Source organism: Haemorhous mexicanus, chromosome 1 (assembly GCF_027477595.1).
Source record: "Haemorhous mexicanus isolate bHaeMex1 chromosome 1, bHaeMex1.pri, whole genome shotgun sequence".
NCBI lineage: Eukaryota > Metazoa > Chordata > Aves > Passeriformes > Fringillidae > Haemorhous > Haemorhous mexicanus.
Window position 1 is genome coordinate 85,558,923 of NC_082341.1, and position 18,793 is coordinate 85,577,715.

General features: G+C 42.8%; 2 protein-coding genes across 4 annotated transcripts in view; both read right to left on the reverse strand.

Annotated features, from left to right (window-relative positions):
* Window positions 1-1,173: 1,173 nt before the first annotated feature.
* Window positions 1,174-6,479, reverse strand: FIGNL1 (fidgetin like 1). Of its 3 annotated transcripts, none has more exons than XM_059855444.1 (3): window positions 5,202-6,336; window positions 3,952-4,077; window positions 1,174-3,850 (listed from the first exon to the last, which is right to left on the reverse strand). In XM_059855444.1, exon 3 carries the CDS (start codon window positions 3,840-3,842, stop codon window positions 1,773-1,775), a length of 2,070 nt encoding a protein of 689 aa, XP_059711427.1. In that variant the 5' UTR covers window positions 3,843-3,850; window positions 3,952-4,077; window positions 5,202-6,336; the 3' UTR covers window positions 1,174-1,772. The 3 variants fall into 3 exon arrangements, with proteins under 3 accessions (XP_059711427.1, XP_059711419.1, XP_059711410.1); XM_059855436.1 differs by having other exon boundaries at window positions 3,952-4,081; XM_059855427.1 differs by lacking the exons at window positions 3,952-4,077; window positions 5,202-6,336 and adding an exon at window positions 6,436-6,479.
* Window positions 6,480-8,458: 1,979 nt separating this feature from the next.
* The window catches only part of DDC (dopa decarboxylase), a 56,446-nt gene continuing 46,111 nt past the window's right edge, over window positions 8,459-18,793 (reverse strand). Inside the window, exons 13-14 of the mRNA XM_059855458.1 lie at window positions 15,869-15,970; window positions 8,459-12,368 (exon numbers count right to left, since the gene is read on the reverse strand). Coding sequence (XP_059711441.1) covers window positions 12,153-12,368; window positions 15,869-15,970 — 318 coding nt within the window. The 3' untranslated portion in view covers window positions 8,459-12,152. The remainder of the gene's footprint in view (window positions 12,369-15,868; window positions 15,971-18,793) is intronic.

An 18,793-nucleotide genomic window follows, 5' to 3' on the forward strand; every position in this document is an offset into this window, starting at 1 on the left:
CACTATCTCAAAAATGAAGATAAATTCCCATACCTGAATTTTTACATCTCTGCAAATCAATTTCTGATATATATCAGACTTCACTAAAAACATGAGCTATGAATAAAACTGACTCGTTTGTTTAAATCAGGATGAGCTCTAAGAAATTCTAAACCTTCCAAATTATTCCGAATTCAAGGCTCACTGTAATCTCCTGGGCCCTGTAGTTTCCAAATGTCTTAAAAAATTAAAGTTAAACAGCATTCATCCAATTTTAGAGAAATCTGAGGAAGAGCAGCTTTTAAGCTCTGCAGTTTCCCCAATAGGAGAAAAAGTTCTTTAGAGAAACTGAAAATGAAGCACAGACAGCAGAGCAGCCACACCGACAAAGGAATCCTAAGGAAAGATTTCCATTTATTTTTCCTTTCAGGGGCAGCAGTGCTCAGCCAGTGGGCAAGGACAGGTTACGTGAATAAAAGGCTGTGCATTCTTTCATGTCTTAGGTGAGAATGACAAATACAAACTAGCCAAGAATTTTACCATTGATGCATGTGGACTTTTTAAGGAGCAGAGGAACCCAGGAGGTGTTGGGACATGGGATTTCTCCTTCCTGACCACTAGAGCCCAGCACTCTTGGAGTAAGGCATCTTCCATCTCAATTTGATGGATGCAGCTGCTGCTGTTTCTGCCTGGGGGTCCAGCCAGAAGTGAGGGTGAGCCAAGGACAGAGAGGGAGCAGTGTCTTTCCCAGCACACACACACACACACAAATGCACTCCCATAAACACACACAGCCCCACCCTGTCCCTCCGCTCCAGCCTCAAGCACCCGAGGTCATCAGAGTGTGACACAACCCCCACACTCTCCCGTTTCACCAGGACACCTCACACATAGAGCCTTCAGACCCTGCCACGGCATTCAACTTTATCCAATACCCACACCCTTGTCCTGCCACTGGGGGGCTCTTTCCAAATCCTGCTCCTCCTCCTTGCCAGCTTGTCCAGCCCTTAGTTTGGCAGTGAGTTTTGGATGCCTACAGCACCTGGTTGCCCACACTGGTTACCCCATGGCTGGGCCCAGATCCTAAAGCCCCCGTGACCCATGGCCTCTTCTCCACCTGCAGGCGTCCACACCTTCCAATAAAACACACCCACACATGCTGATGCAGCACAGAAAGTAAGGTCAAGCAGAAAATCATCCAAAAAAGTTTTTAATGAGAAGCTGGGATTGACTGCAGTGATGATCCAAAAAGCTGTCAGACAAGAGCAACACTCAAGAGACCTTCCTCTTTCGTTCTCCCTTCCATTTTTCCATGTAAGTCCACCTCCACCCTCTCCTCCCAAACAAAGCACCTCTAATTATTCTTCCCTGTCCAGTTTTGCCATACTCCTACCCAAAATCAGTATTCCTGCTATTACTTGAATCCCTTACTGACACAGTATGGTGGACCTTGCAAGAGTTCCCAAGTACTCCTTTCAATTATTTTTGAGGTTTGATAACCTTCCCCTGAAACATCAGGGAAATTTGTTTCCATCTCTCCCAGCAATCTGTAAATGCTGTCAGCCTCTCAATGCCACTGCTGTTCAGCAATTTCTTGTATCATGAGCAGCAGTTCCTCATGGTCTTTTCAGCAAAAGCCTCAGCCAGAGCCTGGACATCTGCCTGCATAACATGAGGAGGTTTAATTCCAGGACAGAAACAAAACAAAGTGCAGATGCACGAAATTGCCACAGGTTTAATACGTGGCAGTGCTGAAATCCCACACTGCTCCTGTGAAACAGCTGTGATGCAGCTCATCTGCCGCAGCCAAACGTCTGGTTCCAGGTTTCATAGAGCTCCAGGTCCTTGGGGGACACGCTGGGCCGCACTGTCCTCAGGGCACTCTCAAAGTCCAGGAAAGAGATGGGCCGTACCTGCTCCGGCGTGATGGTTGCAATGTCCATGGACTGCAGACTGCGGATGGGGCCCAGGGAAGCTTCCCGACAGAGCTGTGTCATGTCTGCTCCAGAAAACCCATCGGTCTTCTGGACTATGAGTTTGATTTCCTCTTCATTCAGAGAGCAGTGCTCCTTTGCCATCAGCCGGGTGACAATCTGCTTCCTGGCGGAGCCTTCTGGGAGAGGGATGTACAGTCTCTTCACCAGTCTCCTTCGGGCAGCTTCATCGATTTCCTGGGGTCGATTTGTTGCTCCAACCACCAGGATCCGATCTTCAGAGGAGGTTGTTGCCCCATCTAACTGCACCAGAAATTCAGTTTTTATTCTCCTGGACGACTCGTGCTCCCCCTCTCCGCGCTGGGACAACAGGGAATCGATCTCGTCGATGAAAATCACGGCTGGCTGCTGGCAGCGCGCCACAGCGAACAGCGCACGGACCATCTTCTCCCCCTCACCCACCCACTTGGAAGTCAGAGAGGAGGCACTGATGCTAAAAAAAGTTGCTCCAGACTGGCATGCGATGCACTTGCCTATGAGGGTCTTGCCAGTCCCAGGGGGGCCAAAGAGCAGAATTCCTTTGGGAGGACCACGCAAGCCGGTGAAGATGTCTGGTCTCAGCATGGGCCACACCACTATTTCTTTTATGGTAGCTTTGGCAAACTCCACTCCAGCAATGTCATCCCAGCTGACCGGAGGCCCGTGATCCATGATCTCGTGCATGATGAGTTCAACCATTTTTGGTTCTATGTTTTTCAGCCGTTCATCCACAGGCAGCAACGGGTCTGTTGATTCCCCTACATGAGGCTTACACTGTGCTCCTCCATTTTCACTTCCATCTTGTTTCGGAACTGGAGGCACAAACTTGCCAAACGGACCCCGAGACCTGCCTGCACCCAGGGACTTTTTTACGCCTCCATATGATGAAACTGGAGCACGCTGGTTTTGAGATTTCTTTTGCTGATCCACCCACAGCTGTTCCTTTGCAGTTTTAAACCCAGGAGCACTGCTCTCTTCATTTCTGTTTCTCTGCCCTGAAAAACCATTAGTTTCTGTAGAAATGGAGGCCTGACATGGAGCAAGGCTAGGAACAGCTGTGCTGCCTTCATCAGCCAGACCATAGAATGCTTTTCTTTTCCCAGAATTTGCAGACCAGGCAGATAAAGCTGACTGGTTGAAAAGAGAGGAATTTTGTCCATCATAACAGTTACCTGGCATTTTCAGAGAACTACTGTTAGTGGCTTCTTTACTTCCAAAGAGCGGAGTTGCCTGGAAACCTGGAAGAACCTGTTTGCCTAAGGAGGCTGAAGCGGCAGGAAGTGTGTCTGCAGTTCTGGTCACAGGAGGCACACTGCTTTGAAGGGACTTGGAAGATGAGAGATGCCCAAGAAGCTCTGGTCCCTGACTTGCACATTTTGCTGAGGCAGCAGTGAGCTCAGTCTCCCCGGTACCGCCGAAGACATGGAGTTTAGGAAGAGCTGGAGCAGCGGGGGCGCTGACCCCTTTATCAGCTCGTACACGGGCATCTGTCGGTGCCATCTGAGAGCTCTGGAAAATTTTGCCAGCCCGCATCCTCTCTCGCACACACTTCAATTCAAACACATTATCTGTTGTCAAGGCAGATTGCCACTTGTCACTGTCACTTTGCTGACATTTTGCCAAAGTCAAAATGTTTTCCGCATAGTTATTCAAGCCAGTCTCTGCGTTGCCAGAGTCAATAATGGCAGAGTATTTCTCTGCGTACTTCTTGAACAGGCTGGCAGCACAGAGCTGGGAGATCTCGGAGTTTGCCCATGCATACTGAATGCGCAGCATCTTGGCACGGAACCCATCTGCCTTCTGCCCAGGCGTGCAGGTGCCAGAGGTGACAGCAAAGGAACTTTCCTGCCACTCACTCAGGTGTGCCGCGCTGGGGGAGGGGGCCTCCATGGCTGACGCTGGAACAGACAGAAAAAACCTGCAGTCACAAAATGCCAATTCACACCATTCACACCAGCTGCTTCCCCCCTTGCCTAAATACTTACGCAGGAAAACCTACATTATTTTAACTGTGAGAAACAGAGCAGGAGGTCTTGCAAGCTACTTAGACAGTCTGGACACTTCAATCTTCTCAAAAAGCAACCAGCTTTGTGGTGCAAAGGCTCTTAGACTGAGGTTCTCTTTTCTTCCTTGTCCAAAGAAAAGAAAAAAGTGGGGGAAAAAGAAAAAAGAGAGAGTTTGCTTCTAACCAGAGGTCTCCTGGGGAGGTAAGTAGGCTGCAAAGAATGGTAACAGATGGCCAAGCAAAGACTGGCCTTGTTAAATGAAATCACCAGTGCTTTCATTCTTATTTGATAGAATATGGCACAGTGCAGCAGAGGACAGAGGATACTCCACTGTCAGAATGATTTCATTTATTACAGTGATGGCAATAAAAATGAGACAATTAATCTAGTAAGTAAAATTGTGTGCAGTGTCTCTGAGGGGAGATAAAAATGGAGTGAATAATCCTGAATGTAGCAAAGACTTCATATTAAGAAAATATTAATAGATTACCAGAAAAAGTTCAAAACTATTTCTTCCATTTCAAAGGCACTAAAATGTCCCCATTTTGCACTTTAGAGAAGAAAAGGTCTTGCATATTTAAAGCAATCCTTGTTTCTCAGTTTCAGAAAGTGGAATTTTAACTCCTTTAGTGTAGGGTTTTTTTAAGAAACAGGGAAGATGACACTTGGCTCAGGAGGAGTATTTTGTTTGACTTGAAATTATTTGCTCACATTCATGACGTATTTTCCTTCTCTGCAAAGTATTGTGTCCATATATTCTGCACCCTTTCCAACAGAGTGTGAGTCAAGCTGCAATCCTCTGGATCAGCTACGGACTGTGCAGGAGTGCAGAGGAAGGTACAGGTGCAATGCTCATGCAAGGCTGGGGAGACAGAACTGAAGGGATCCAGGCCATGTGGGGGTGTCCTCCCTAATTATTTGCAAGTAGACTGGCATCATCATTAGACAACAGAGGGCACAATATGTTTATTGCTCATATACTTATATGGTTACACACACAATATAAAATGAGGATGTAAATAATTTTGGTTTGATTTTTTTTTTTACTACAGCCCAAATTTGTAGAGCTGTTTAGAAAAGTCAAAATACATTTTACCTGCAAATCTGGCACCTCTACAAGTAAGTCCAATTAAAACAAACAAAACAAAACCACTAAAGTAAGACTTTCTCTCTGAAAAGTTACTCCCAACTTTTGTACCATGAGAAGTGTAACTTGTACCTAGAAAATCTGATACAAACTCACATCATCATCCATCCATTGCTGAGTGACAGATGAACAGGGGGTGAAAGGCTGCAGACTTTTACTTCTTTTCTCTAAACAGCTTTCACTGTGCACATAATTTTTTTTGTAACTGTTGAATCAAAAATATCTTAAATGACATAAAAGCATAAATTCGGGAAAAGTTTAATAGCAGGTATTTGCCCCCATGAAACACTTCCATAATTCAGAACACAAAATCTCAAGTTCACCACCATTTTCTTAAGGATTCAGTGGTCACCTTCATAGCACTGAGGGAAGGCCATAACAAGTGAACAGTGGTAACCAGGTTGAAATTTCAGTTTGATTATTCTCAGAATCACAGAAAGGGGAAGGTTGGAAGAGACCACAGTGGTCATCTGGTCAAACCTCCCTGCTCAAGCAGGGTCATCCCAGCACACATGGCACAGAACTGTGTCCAGACAGTTCTTGACTATTTCCAGGGAGACTCCACAGCCTCTCTGGGCAACCTGTTTCAGTGTGGTCACTCCCACAGTAAAGAAGTTCTTCCCCATAGCCAGGTGAAACTTCCTATGCCTCAGTTTCTGCCCATTGCCTCTTGCCCTATTGCTCGGCACCACCAAGAAGAGTCTGGATCCTCCCTCCTGACACCAAGCCTTTAGTTATTTATATACATCGTTAACACTGTCTGACATCATTCTCTCCCCCTAGTCTAACCCATATTAATTGTCCTCACAGCCTCGCAACTTCTCTCCCAGAGAGCCACATGCACATAGGCTCAGCCACAACAGTTCCCAGACGAGGACAGCGTACTCCGTGTGCCCGCCTGGAGCTGGGGGTGTATCCAAGCTCCGCCACCGATGGATCCAGCACTCGGCTGCGTGCCTCGCCTCAGCGCGGAGGGGCGGGAGCTGCTGCCGCTGCCGCCACACACGAGCACGCCCAGCACGGGGCCCATGGAAACACAGCCAGCTACGCGAGCACACCCCCCCTTCACTGCCCTCAGGCCGGGAATCCAGCCGGGGAGCTGCCTGGGCATGGCTGAGCCCTCGCCGCCCCTACGCAGACGGCAGCCACGGCCCCTCAGCTTAGGAGCCCAGGCCGGCCCGGCGGCGGGCGGTGCCCCCTCACGGCACGGGAAGCGGAGGCCACAGTCCCGAGAGGGTCCCGCCGCTCCCTCCCTTCCCTCCTCCCTTCCCGTGCCCCCTCAGTCCCGGCCGTGCCGCTCCCGCTCCCGCTCCCCGCACCCCGCACCCACCGGCCGCCGCCGCCTCCGCCAACCGCGCGCGCCCGCTCTGCGCCCGGCCCCGCCCCGCCCGCCAATCGGGTAACAGCGCGCCGGAAGACGCAGCCAATCAGAGGTCAGGAGACCGGGCCAAGTGGGAGAGGGGCGGGTTTTCCGCCCTGACGTCACCGCAGCGCTGGGAGGGACGGCGCGCGGCAGGGCGGGCGCTCTCTATTGGCTGCGCTTGAGGCGCGCGTCGACCAATGGGCGCGGGGTCCGTGCCTTGGGAGGTGGGGCCGGTCTCGCTCTGACAGCCGCGCGCCGGGTGGCGCGCGTCTGCTCTGCAGGGGGCGGCGGGACCCTGGGCATGATCCCTCCCGGATCACTCCCGTCCCCTCCGTGTGTTCCCTCCCGGATCCTTCCCGGATCCTTCCCGCCCCCTCTGTGTGTTCCCTCCCGGATCCCTCCCGTGTCTCCCGCCGAACGCTTCGGCGGCTTCGGACGCTCTCCCGGTGCCGGTGTCGTCTCCCGCGCCTTGCCAGCCCTGCTCACACGCTTCGGATAAACCTTTCTGGTCAGGGCTTGGTTCCTCAGCTGAAGGTCAGAGCAGCCGAGAAGGGAGAGGCTGGAGAATGAAACAGGTTCTGTCACGTTTATTGCCTGTCCCGGCCATTTTCAGTAGCAGAAGAAAATGGGAACGTGGATGAGCAATTTCTGTGGGGCAGACGAGGTCTTTCCCTTCAGTTCGGTGATTTGAGGAGCAGAATTGCTGTGGCTCTTCCTGTCAAATTCGACTTTGGCTGCCCAAAACAGCAGGGCACCCCATCAGCATTCCCCAGCTTCCCGCTGTTCCTCTCCTGGCGGTCGGAAGGCCCTCTGCATGCCCTTTGCTCGGCTCACCGGCGGCCTGGCCAGTGGCGTCCCGGGCTCTGTCCCTGCCTGGCAGCCCTCCGTGCAGGACAGGCTCCAGAGGAGGGAGGTTCCATGAAGGATGGCCGAAGCACAAAGCCCTAACCCTGGTGATGCCTTCGCGGCCAGTGATGGGTACCTGGCCCTTAGGCACACGAGCACTTGACCTCTGTGGCCTGTTTCATCTCTATCCCTGTGGCACCGGCTGCAGGACCACCACAGCCACCACGGCAGTGTCAGAAGAGGACGCTTTCCAACACTCCTGAAAACAAAAGCTGCTGCACAGCCCTTTTTGGGAGAACAGCTCTGACAAGGAAAAGATGAATGACACACTGTTTTACAGGGCAAAAGATGTTGGTCCACGTGGAAGTATCCCATGAACTGAATGTGGTGGTGGAGTCCCCATGTGGCTCACACCATCCCACGTTCAAATTAGCACACCAATCTCGATGCAAATGAGCACTCTTAAGCTGCAGTTACACCTCTGGTATTAACAGAGACGCTTCTGTGTGGGTGCACATTTTATTTCCCGTGAGGAACCTTTCCTGCAGTTACTGTCAGGTTTTTGTTATACATCAGGCTTGTTATGCCATCAGTGCAGACAGCACATTAAACTGTGCTGGTATGCAAGCTATCATCTCAGACCCAACTGGGCTAACATTTAAATAGTGTGTGACGCTGCTGCCATCAAATTTCTCCCAAGGCATGCTTGCCTGATTTCCCTGGGATTGCACAGAGGCAGGGAGCACAGCAGCCTTGGGGACCTGCAGCCAGGTAGGACTGATGTCATGGGCCCCTTCCCTGTCATATCGAATGGGACCGGAGCTACAAACCAAAGCTGAAGCTGGGCAGGTGGCTCCAGTGGCAGATCCAGCGGCAGCACTGTGCAGAACTTGGCAGAAGGGTTGGCATTAGCCCTGGATATGGCCAAGTATTTTTTAGACTCCTGTTGCTAAGGAGGAAACTTCCTGCAGGAAAATTTGCCAACTCCCATTTGCAAAGTAATTTGAAGGACACATTGAAAAAAAGTCCTTGGTGGTGAAAATCCGTGCACTGACTTGGTAAGAGTGGGGAAGTTGGGCCTTTTACAGTGCATCTGGCATGAATGAGACGGGCAAAGCTTAGCTAAGTACAAAGAGACAATAGCTGTAGTTTTGTTTTGGTTTATTTATGTTGCCAATTAAAACCCATATGTGTGTTCAGGAGGTTTTGGGTACAGATTTTAAAGGGAGTCAACAGCTCACAAATCATAATTAGAGCACTGGACTTCCGATTATTTTTCCACTTAGAACATACAAACTCTACATATGCTATACAGGTATTATCCATTGATGGTTATTTAACCTGCCCTCACCAACCACCCTGGTCTTTAGGATCCTCAGTTTTATTTCTCATTTGCTTCTGTCTTTGAGCAATTCAAGTTTATATATCTCAAGGTCTAGACTGCTGTTGTAAGGCAACTTCAATGTGATTACTACTCATCACATAAGGTGATGAGTAGTGCTTCAACAACAACAAAACAGCCATGAGCCGAATCTTGTATGTAAACGCAAGAAAAAATTAAAAATCTAATAATTATAATGCAGTTCAGAGTATTATATATTACCAATGTTTTCATAAATACATTTTCATTTCACCATCAGTAATAAAATATAATCTGTCATTAAGAATATAAATACTGTACTCTACTAGTTTAAAAAAAAATAAATTGAGGTTCCTGAAAGTAAAAGTCAGGTTTTTCCCTCCTTCTCTAATAGCTGCAGTCTTCCTTGAGATGTGGATATTCTACTAAAGTACAGTTCTGGGATTCTGTAATTATTTTTAATATCAAACAGTATTCATCAGCACAGGCTATATTAGCTTTTGCACACAAGGCACAATAAATCCAGGTTAGCATTAACTATTCATAAATATAGTTTCTCACTTACAGATACTTTGCAAAGCTACAGAACAGAAACAGCAGTTATGTGCTTTTTTTTAAAATGTTCCTTTCAATGCTTCTTCTTGAGTTGATTACACAGCCCATGTTTCCTTTTCGGATGACCTAATGTTAATAGTCTAAGAAGGAATTATCACATGGAGAAAAGAAGATATGAGAGACTGAATACTATGAAGGCCTTCACTGGTTAAATATTTGCATCATTCTAGAATTTCAGAAAAACCAGAGCCATAAACTTCAGGTTGCAGTATTGGGCTAGCCAGGGGGAAATGTAATTCCATGGGTCTCAACACTGCTGTTTATTAGACAAATTTACTAATGTCACTTCTTTAAAAAAACCCCAAGAATTAACTTTTATTCCATCTATATTTTAAATTAGCCTTTATCTTAAATTCTTTGCCAAAAGGAGTTTCTGTACCTGGAAAACAGTCACTTCTAAAACTGATATCCAGATACTGAAAAATGCTTAGTTGAATGTCAGTTTTGGCAGTATTTTCCCACAAATGTCTAAAGGGATCTATGTCTAATTCTGGGCTGTTGGGGACATTTCATCTCTCCTAGGTTTGGGTGTGCATCTTGCCTGCATCCCAGTTTTACAGCAGTTTGAGGCTCACACAGGCATCATTCATCTCTGCTCTGGTTTCCATGGAGCAGATTTCCAGCAGAATCTTCTTATGTTCAGTTTAGGGGTGCCTTACCTTATGCCTTTCTTTTCCAATACTTATTAGTCAGATTTTTAATTTCAATTATAGTCACCTAAGCCCAGAGCAACTCCATTTCATTTCAGTGGAATTATCCTGGATTTACTCTGTGATAGCTTTGATCCAAATCTGATCTCTCTTTTCTTTTTTTTTCCTGAACAGTCCTGCTTATATTTCCCATACAAAATACTGGCCTGTCTCACAGAGAACATGTTATTCTTTGGCTCCAAGATTCTAGAGTTTTCATAAAGTAAAAGTTATAAAATTGTATCAGTGTGGAAGATATGTGTTAGGGATGAACATTGTTTTCCAGGTCATGAGATCCAAATAACTGGTTTTTTTTAAAAAAATAGTAGCAGAGGAAGGGAACAAGTGCCAGCATATTGCACTCTATTCAGTCTATCAATCTATGGCATTGTGCTGCCACAGAAAACCTAAATTTCATATTGGTTCTGAAGAGAATGATGCTATGAAAATTTCTGACACGGTAGCTGACAGTAGTGTCTTGTGTCAGTCACCTGCTCAAGTATTACTGGGTTTTACCAAATTCATTGGCTATCCCTTTCTTCATCTGTTTCCTGGGAAATCAGTTCCTTATGGAAATAACAGTCCTTCCCAGTTTGCACCCCAGAAGTGAGAGATTAGGAAAGACAGAGATAGGAGCAGACCATGTGCCAAATTAACTGTCCTGATCCATTTTCACTGGTCTACTTGCAACTTCCCAACTGCAGGAAGTACACTTGAAGGGGATGGAGGAGGAAAGCTGAATAGTTGTGCACATTGCTCTAGAGTATGTAGAAGCTAATATGAGCATTAAAGGAAGATTGAAATGCAAATGTAGAAATGAATCCTACATATTATTTTTCTTGGAGCAGCTACTTATATTGTTCTTATTTACACAAAAATAACTGTCAGGAATTTATGTTTTTAAAATTGCAAAAGTACTTTGTGACTTGATATTGTTCTGACTTTCACTTCTAACTTTCATTTTAGCTCTTTACTGTGCCTGCCTTTGACAGGATGATGTATCAATGGTTTGTGTCAAATATATATTATTTGACTTTCTCAGAAAGAGGTTTTCCAGTATTTTCATTTCCCATTCATCACTGTTAATAGAAGAAAACCACTGATGGGGGCACCACAGCTTATTTGGGGGGTTTGTTCTCTTACTTCCTCTTTTTATTGTCACTTGCTTACTTGTTTGCTAGCTAATATGGGAAACTAAGAGTGATATTTTTGATGTCACATTTCTTAGCACATTTTGTCAAAGATTTATTACACCATGAAGTAATCAAAATGGTAGGCATAAAAACAAATCACAACTCAGTTTCACAGAACATATCTTACAGACTATTTTCAATTAATCACTGCTGATAATAACTTGATTAAAAATACAGAATACCAGGTAGCACATAGCTTTTGACAAAACTCTTTAGGAGGAGCTTTTCAGGGATTATGAATGATCAATCTGGAAACCAATAGCCAGCATAAACTATTTGCTGGAATTTGACAAAATTGCTGTTTTAAAAGCAAGCCATTTAGGGGAAAGTAGAGAACCTATCAGAAGGATGATTAGTAATCAGTTAGTGCTCACTCTCCTAAGTCTGGATATGCAGTGAAGGAAGTCTTGAAGGTCTGTTGTCCTTTGTTCATTTACAAAATTTCTGCAGCAAGTATATCATGACACGATAGTGCCCCAAATCCTGGCAACATTTGTGCATGCCTATTCAGATACTAACATATTTAGAACCTGAACTAAACTCCCCCAACTTGGGTTCTTCCTGCAGTCATAGTAATGTTAAATTAATTGGTTATAAGACCTCTTAGTTTCATCTGTGAAGAAAGGGGAGGTGTGCTAGAGGTGAATGGGGACAGTGGAGGGATTGCTAACCCTTCCATTTCCATTGCCTGGTTGAACAAATGCTCTTGGACTACAGAGTAGTAAGAAATTGCAGCTCAATTCTCCTTGGCTATGTGCATCCTGGAAACAGGCAAGATAAAACCACAGTACAGAGAAAGAAGGGCTATGGTTACAACTCAACTTGCTGGCAAGGATTTTGCTACTGCAGCTGGGCTATATAACAACAGGTTTTGTACTTTTTTCCTTCATAGTTTGACTTTCCCACCTGCACCTAAAATAAAACTTGGCAACACAGAGCAAGCCAGTTAATTACCTCATCTCCACTTATACTTCACTGCTGTTACTGCTGGTGGTGGTTTTGCTCCCATGTTTTCAGAAGATCAGTTGCCAGCTGTGAGATGTGCTGCCAGGCAAACTTGATGTGGGTGGATTCCACTGTGCGGGAACAAATAGCAAAACGTAGCACAAACTTCTCTTGCAGGTGGCATGGGACCAGATGGATCTTCTTGGCATCATTTATGCTTTTTAGAAGTGCCTCATTTAGTTCATTTGAGCCCTGAAATCATTGTAATTCAATGGATATGGCAATGAATTTCAGAAACAATTTTGGAAAATGTAAATCCCACCAAGCAGCCAAGCTCAAGTAGCACCAGTAACAAGCAGTCACCTTCTCATCTCTCAATGCTTTGCCATCAAAGGATCACAAAAAGATGATGATGTAAGAGAGAAGTTTTGGGCCACAAAGAGATTTAGGGATTACCTTCAGTTTAGAAGCAGTGCTCACACTGGGGCATTTGTGATAGCTGACTGCCTTTTTGTGACCTAAGGTTGTGAGCTATGTTAAAATCATTCATTAATGTATCTGTGTTATTACACTCTTCTTGGATCTAATCAAACAAACATGGGAGGAAGTTTCGCAGTGAGCTATATTAACTTTCCTCACTTAAGCATGGCTGCTGTGAGAGATTCTCTTGCATATGAAATCTTACCCTTAATTAAAAAAATTTTAAGGTAATATATCCCTGGCATAATTAGGTTTCACATGATCAATGGAAGCCCTAAAAAAGTATTTGCCTCAAGTTCTACAGGAGTTACCCACCACAGAATCCATCAGAGGAAGTACCTTAGGTACTGTGAAGCCTTTACTCTATCTATTACACTGGTGTTAACACACAATTGCAAGAGATTCTGGGAGCCATCTGCATTTTTACTGCAGTGCCCCCTTACTGAGCACTGACTGTGGAAAAAGAGTTGCAAATGGACAAATCCCTCTGTTCAGCAGCAGGTGTGATACTGTGGAAGCATTGGTCTTCTTGAAAACATCCTGGCCAGAAAACATTTTCTCTGAAATCTAATTGTGACGTTCCTGCTTAGCCTTTTCCATATAAAACCAAAGCATAAGGCAGACAGTTTCCAACTGGCAGCAAGGATAAATGTATCATTCTCACATTTTTAGATCATATTAAGAATTAAGAGTTGAACCCAAGTCAAAACTTTGGTCTGTCTTAGCATAAATTATGATGAATTTGGTGTGAAGTCCTAAAATTCATGGCTTAGTCTTACTCTTCTAGGAGATATTTATGTGACTAAAATGCTCCTAACTAAGAAAATGGGCCAACTTTGGTGTTTTCTAAGTCCCCACCTACTACAGGTCAGTCACTGCTGACAGTGATGTCCTGCTTTCTTATCAAAGGCAATGCATTATTAAAATGACAATCCCTGCCTTTAATATCAAATGCACAGCGCTGACTTTCAGGCAATACAAGCAGTTACATGATGTTAAATTGGCAGGAGTGAAGGGAGGAAGGAGAAAGATTCATTTATCTTTCTTCTGTTCTACTCTCACAGCTCCACCTTAGGGCTGCTGTGACACTCGGGTGTCATGTCAGATTGAAGTTGGTAGTGACTAATCCTCTCCCAGAGCTTTGAGAAGGCAGCTTTGATTGAGTCTGTGAGCTTCAGTAAGACAGCATTCTCACCCCCTTGGAGAAATTACTAGCTTGACTTGTATTCATCTGCAGTCATGACAAGGAGGCCTAAAACTAACCCTTTGGCATGACATATTTGATGAAATAATTATAATATGAAAGTCATAGGTAATTAGTCCATTTGCTCAACAGTGTGAAAGGCAAAAAATTAAAAGTTACAGCTAAGCAAAAAAATTTAAAAGGGCTTCTCAAGAACAAAGAAAGTAAGAAAAAAAAATCATACTTTTACAGCTGTGCACTGTGAACTATTATACCGTTCTAGTCCCCTGACCCTTAATCCTACTGTAACTACACGAAAGTTACAAATATCCTGCTTCTAAGATGTATGAATTATATGAATTATATTATTTTATGACTTATAAAAATGACTGAAAGATTTTTGAAGGAGTGATATAAACAGCAAATAAAGCTGTTAAAATAGCTATAAAAACCTCCTAATGCTAGGGTTTTTTCTTTTTTTTTCTTTTTTTTTTTTTTTTTTTGTATCGGGTGGGCAAGAAATAAAAGCACTGCTCTTTTAACACTGTTTTTCAGTGGAATCAGGCCTTTATTCTAGAACTTGTCCAAAGGTTTCTTTGCTAAAGGTCCAATATTTACCTCCTATTGTAAAATTGTCTTTCCTTTTAGATGTGATTTCTTCCTCTGAATCATGAGGGACAGAAGAACAGATGTAGATGAGCTGCTGGTCTGATCAAAAGTGACAATTCCTGTGTTGCTATGCTCTATTTCACCAGAACTGTTCCTTCGAAGTAAATGTACAGCACTGACTAACAGCTGTGTCTGGATCTGCAAAACTAGTGTTTGCTTGTTCCATGTGAGAGAGCAGACTGCAACCAATATTTTGTTATTGAGCAATAAAAGCCACAGAATCTATCCCTCAACATCTTTTAAAAGTTCTTGTTAGGAAAGAGATTATATTCATGTTTCCATTGACTGAAAAAATGACATTCTGTAATCTGTCTGATTCCTTAAACATAGGGTCTTTTTAAATTTTATTTTAAACATTATAAATTCAAACAAAACCAGTTTCCTATTCCAGGTGAAACTCATCATTACTTTATTATTTGTTAGCTTCTTCAGCCATTTGCATCAAACTCAGGTAACTGGGATAACTTAATGACTGAGAAAAGAATTTGTTAAAAATAAACTAACCAGAAGGAGAAAAGATGTGCTTGGAAGCCTTCAGAAAAGCTAAAAGCTCATTTAGGTGTCATGTTAACTAGAAAACACTAGTGCTGTTGTTACTGTTGCTTGGTGGTCAGATTCAGTGTTACAATCCAGTCCTCTGTAGAGGCTTTAGCTGCAAGCTCCTGCAGAAAATGACTTCTTTACCTAAACTGAGACACTGATCCCCTTTTAATGGCTGATTCAAACAAATGAGCTCTCCCAACTACTGCAGCTTTTCTTTGCTAAGTACAGAATGAATTTTCTAATTTCTGTTGGGCAAGGTCTCCACATCAATGAACTTAGCACTTTGAGAGATTTTGGGGAATAAAAGGCCAAACAGGGCAAAAGGATCATGTTCAGCAATAAAAAGCAGACCAGGAAAGCTGGCCTTCCATGTAACCTGTTCTTAAACACATCTTACTTCAATTTTCCCAGTTTTACCATCAAAATTTATGGATGAAAAAACAGTCTCTAAAGAAAAGCATTTAGTGCTCTGATTTTTATCCTAGTATTTTTTAAAATAAAATTGAATATTAAATATATACACATAAGAAAGAAACAAGTAATACACACCATATTCAGAAGTCTAGGGAAATATACCAAAACAGTCATCTTTATCAAAGCTCCTCAGACATAAAATGTAAGTCATTTTATATGACTAGTTTAAACATTTCTTTGCCTTGACTATATGTTCCCATACCTTAATATGCTTTAATTTCTCTTGAGCTTTTGATTCAATTTTAACAAAATTGTATAAAGCTTTTTTCTTTCATCTGCTTTGTTCTAAACAAACTCTCTTTACTTTCATTAAAAAATAATCAACTACAGAGACTATTCAGCTGCAGGTTCTGGAGTTGCTATAGTCCATGAGAGAAGAAATGGGAGATCTTAGCTGCCTTACCTTCAGCCGGAAGCAGACCAGTCCCAAAACAACCTCAGCACAGATCTCAAACCTTTCATCCTGAAGGACTAAGTGTTCAAATTGATGCGACAGTCTAATGTGCTGAGAAGAGAAAGAGTATTTGCATTGAATACATTTGCTTCACCAAGAGAAAAGGTGTGCTGAAGTATTTTCCATTCCTTTGCTCTGTTCCTTCTGCTGCTGTGTGATAATATTCACATATTGCCATCTGTTTGTGTTAACTTCCATCCCGTTTATGACTTCCAGAGACCATATGGAGCCATTGCTGTATTAGGATCTCAGTCTGTCTTAGGCACTGCTGGTCTACTTCTTGAGACACTTCAGCACAATTTGATACCATACCACATTAAGAGTAAATAATGTTAATAATTCTCCTTTAGGTTTTATACCACTGTTAGTTTTGGCTGGGAATGGCTAGAGAATTCAGAAGTCATTAGAGGGAAAGGGGGAAGTGCACAGATATACAGGGAAAAAATTGTCACAATTTCCTTGAAAACTGAGCTGGAAAGATACACTTTTTAGAATAGCTCACTTAATATGAGAAATCTGTGAAGAAAGGGAGAACTAGCTCACTATTCTGACCTGGGTGCTCAGGTTTAGCTGAAAAAAAGTTGATGGCAATATAATCAAGAAAATGGACAGCAAATCTCAGCAAACCTGTTGAGAAGTTACTGAGGCAAAAAAAGGATGACGCTGGGCACCAAGCTGGAGCAATTATTTTGAAGCAGATGAAACCAAAATTCTAATAAATAAGGAAAAAACACCAACAGACATACTAAAAACTAGCTGGGAAGTCTTATCATTAGTCAGTGATACTTGCATACTCATATCATGTTTTTCTTTGCTTTCTTTCAAAGAGAAAATTAATTTAAAAGCATTTTCAAAAAACCAATGCATATCCTCATCAGATACCTGCAGTACCCTATCCAGTCCCCCTCCTACTGGCTATATCATTATCCTAGTGGTCACTATTCTAGAAAAAGCCAAAAAATACAACCAAACAACTAACCAAACAACAGCAATCAGCCATTTTAATTATAGTTTGTCTTCATGCAATAGCCGGTCTATACCAAAAATTATCTGAAACTTCTAAAAGTCACGTTTAAAGATTTTTTCAGCTTTTATATATTTAGGATTGCAAATAATTTTACAAAAATAAACAACTAAGCCCATGCTTTTGCACTTTGACTTTTTATAAGTTCAAGGATGGCTATTAAACAAAAATGAAGCATACTACATTGGGTCAAGGTTAAATGTGGAATGTATCATCTCACAGGAACTTCTTCCAAAAGGACAAGGCAAAACAAACTACAGAAAAGGGAAAAAAAAAAAAAAGAAGAAAAAGAGCCAACACATTTTGCAATCTTAATCATAGCTTTGTGGTGCTTTTTCTTTCTTAGAATAGAAAAGCATTGTTTAGATCGAATCAAAATATTTCTTCAGAACCTTCATATTGGGCTTACTGGTACCCTATGTAACCAGCCAGTTTTCCTGTTGTTACCACTTCTGCTCTGCTGTTTGTTACATCCATTTATCATCTCCCTCTAAAATTAGCCTGAAATCTTTTTTAGTCAGGAATGAGACCAATAAAATCCTCAATCCCTTCCAAGGCATTTGAATGTCCTGCTAATAGATAGAGCATGAATTTACAGCTGTGAAATCCAACCAGAAGTATCTGCATACATACAGATACTTGTATCCATAAAAGTGCATGAAAAACATATGTGAAGTAGGCACAGGTGTTGTAATGGTCTTTTACTGTCTCCTCCTATCTTCATATTCTATAGCTTTAACCAAACATGTCTTTTACATGGCTACACAAAATTCTGCACTGCATGTACCATGTCTTGGAAAACAAAGCTATAAAACAAATCATGTTCAATGAGATAAGAATTTTACAACTGTCTAGCTGAATGTAATCCCCAGCTGAATTTTATCAAAATTTATCAGGGTAAAAATTGAATAAAGCAAACATTTAAGATCTGGCTAAGTGCGAGAAGTTTGTACTAGAAAACTCCAGACCCAAGCTGAGCATTTTATAGTAGGTACTTATGTCCACTTCCTGAATTAAATGATTTTTCAGGAATTTGGACAAAATAAAAGCAAGGGAAAATAGAAAATTTTTAGGTAAGTCACAAAACAAAATTCTGGAATTATTTTGCATTCGTGTCTGGATGCAAATACTTTTATTCACAGCAAGTCTTAACAAATAGCAATAACTGGTAAAGACACTGGGGGGCACCAAGCGTTTTAGGTTTTACTGAACTGGAATAAGAGAAAGAGGGGATTTAACTGGAGTTTCACGTGTATAGCTTTGCATAAATACAGTTACCCAAGGCCCTGTGCCTTTGAACCATAAGCTGTTATCCTGAATTGCTCTCACAGAGATTGCTGCAGCAGCAAAGTTAAATATTATTAAGCCTGGAAGTTAAATATTATTAAGCCTGGAAGTTCAAGTTCTGTGGAACTGCAGGGCATTTAGGTGTCACACGTGCCTCCCTAACTCCAATAGCTGTACCCATGCTCTGGATATGAGCATGGCAATAATTCACAGGAGGACATGGGTGGCTTTAGTGCTTCAACTTTTCAAAACAGGCAGGTACACTGTGAAAATAAAACTGCAGGAACTGAAACTGAGAATAGGAAAGAAGGAGAAATAAAAGACTGACAGGCTGTTCTTAGTTTTCTGCTGAAGGTGTACATACCAAGCCTGATCTATGGATATCTTAATCCTCCAAGTGCTTTTGATTTTGACATCTATGTCAAGCTGTGTCCCTAGCACTATTAACTTGAACTTGGCATTCAAATATTATTTAACTTTTCAAAATTATTTTATTAGAGCTGTTATTTGATTAAGTGGGGACATAAGCAAACCAACTCATATACTGTTTCTAAAACTACCAT

Coding starts and splice junctions, on each gene's coding strand:
- FIGNL1 (XM_059855427.1), bottom strand. CDS start 3,842: ATGGAGGCCCCCTCCCCCAGCGCGGCACACCTGAGTGAGTGGCAGGAA.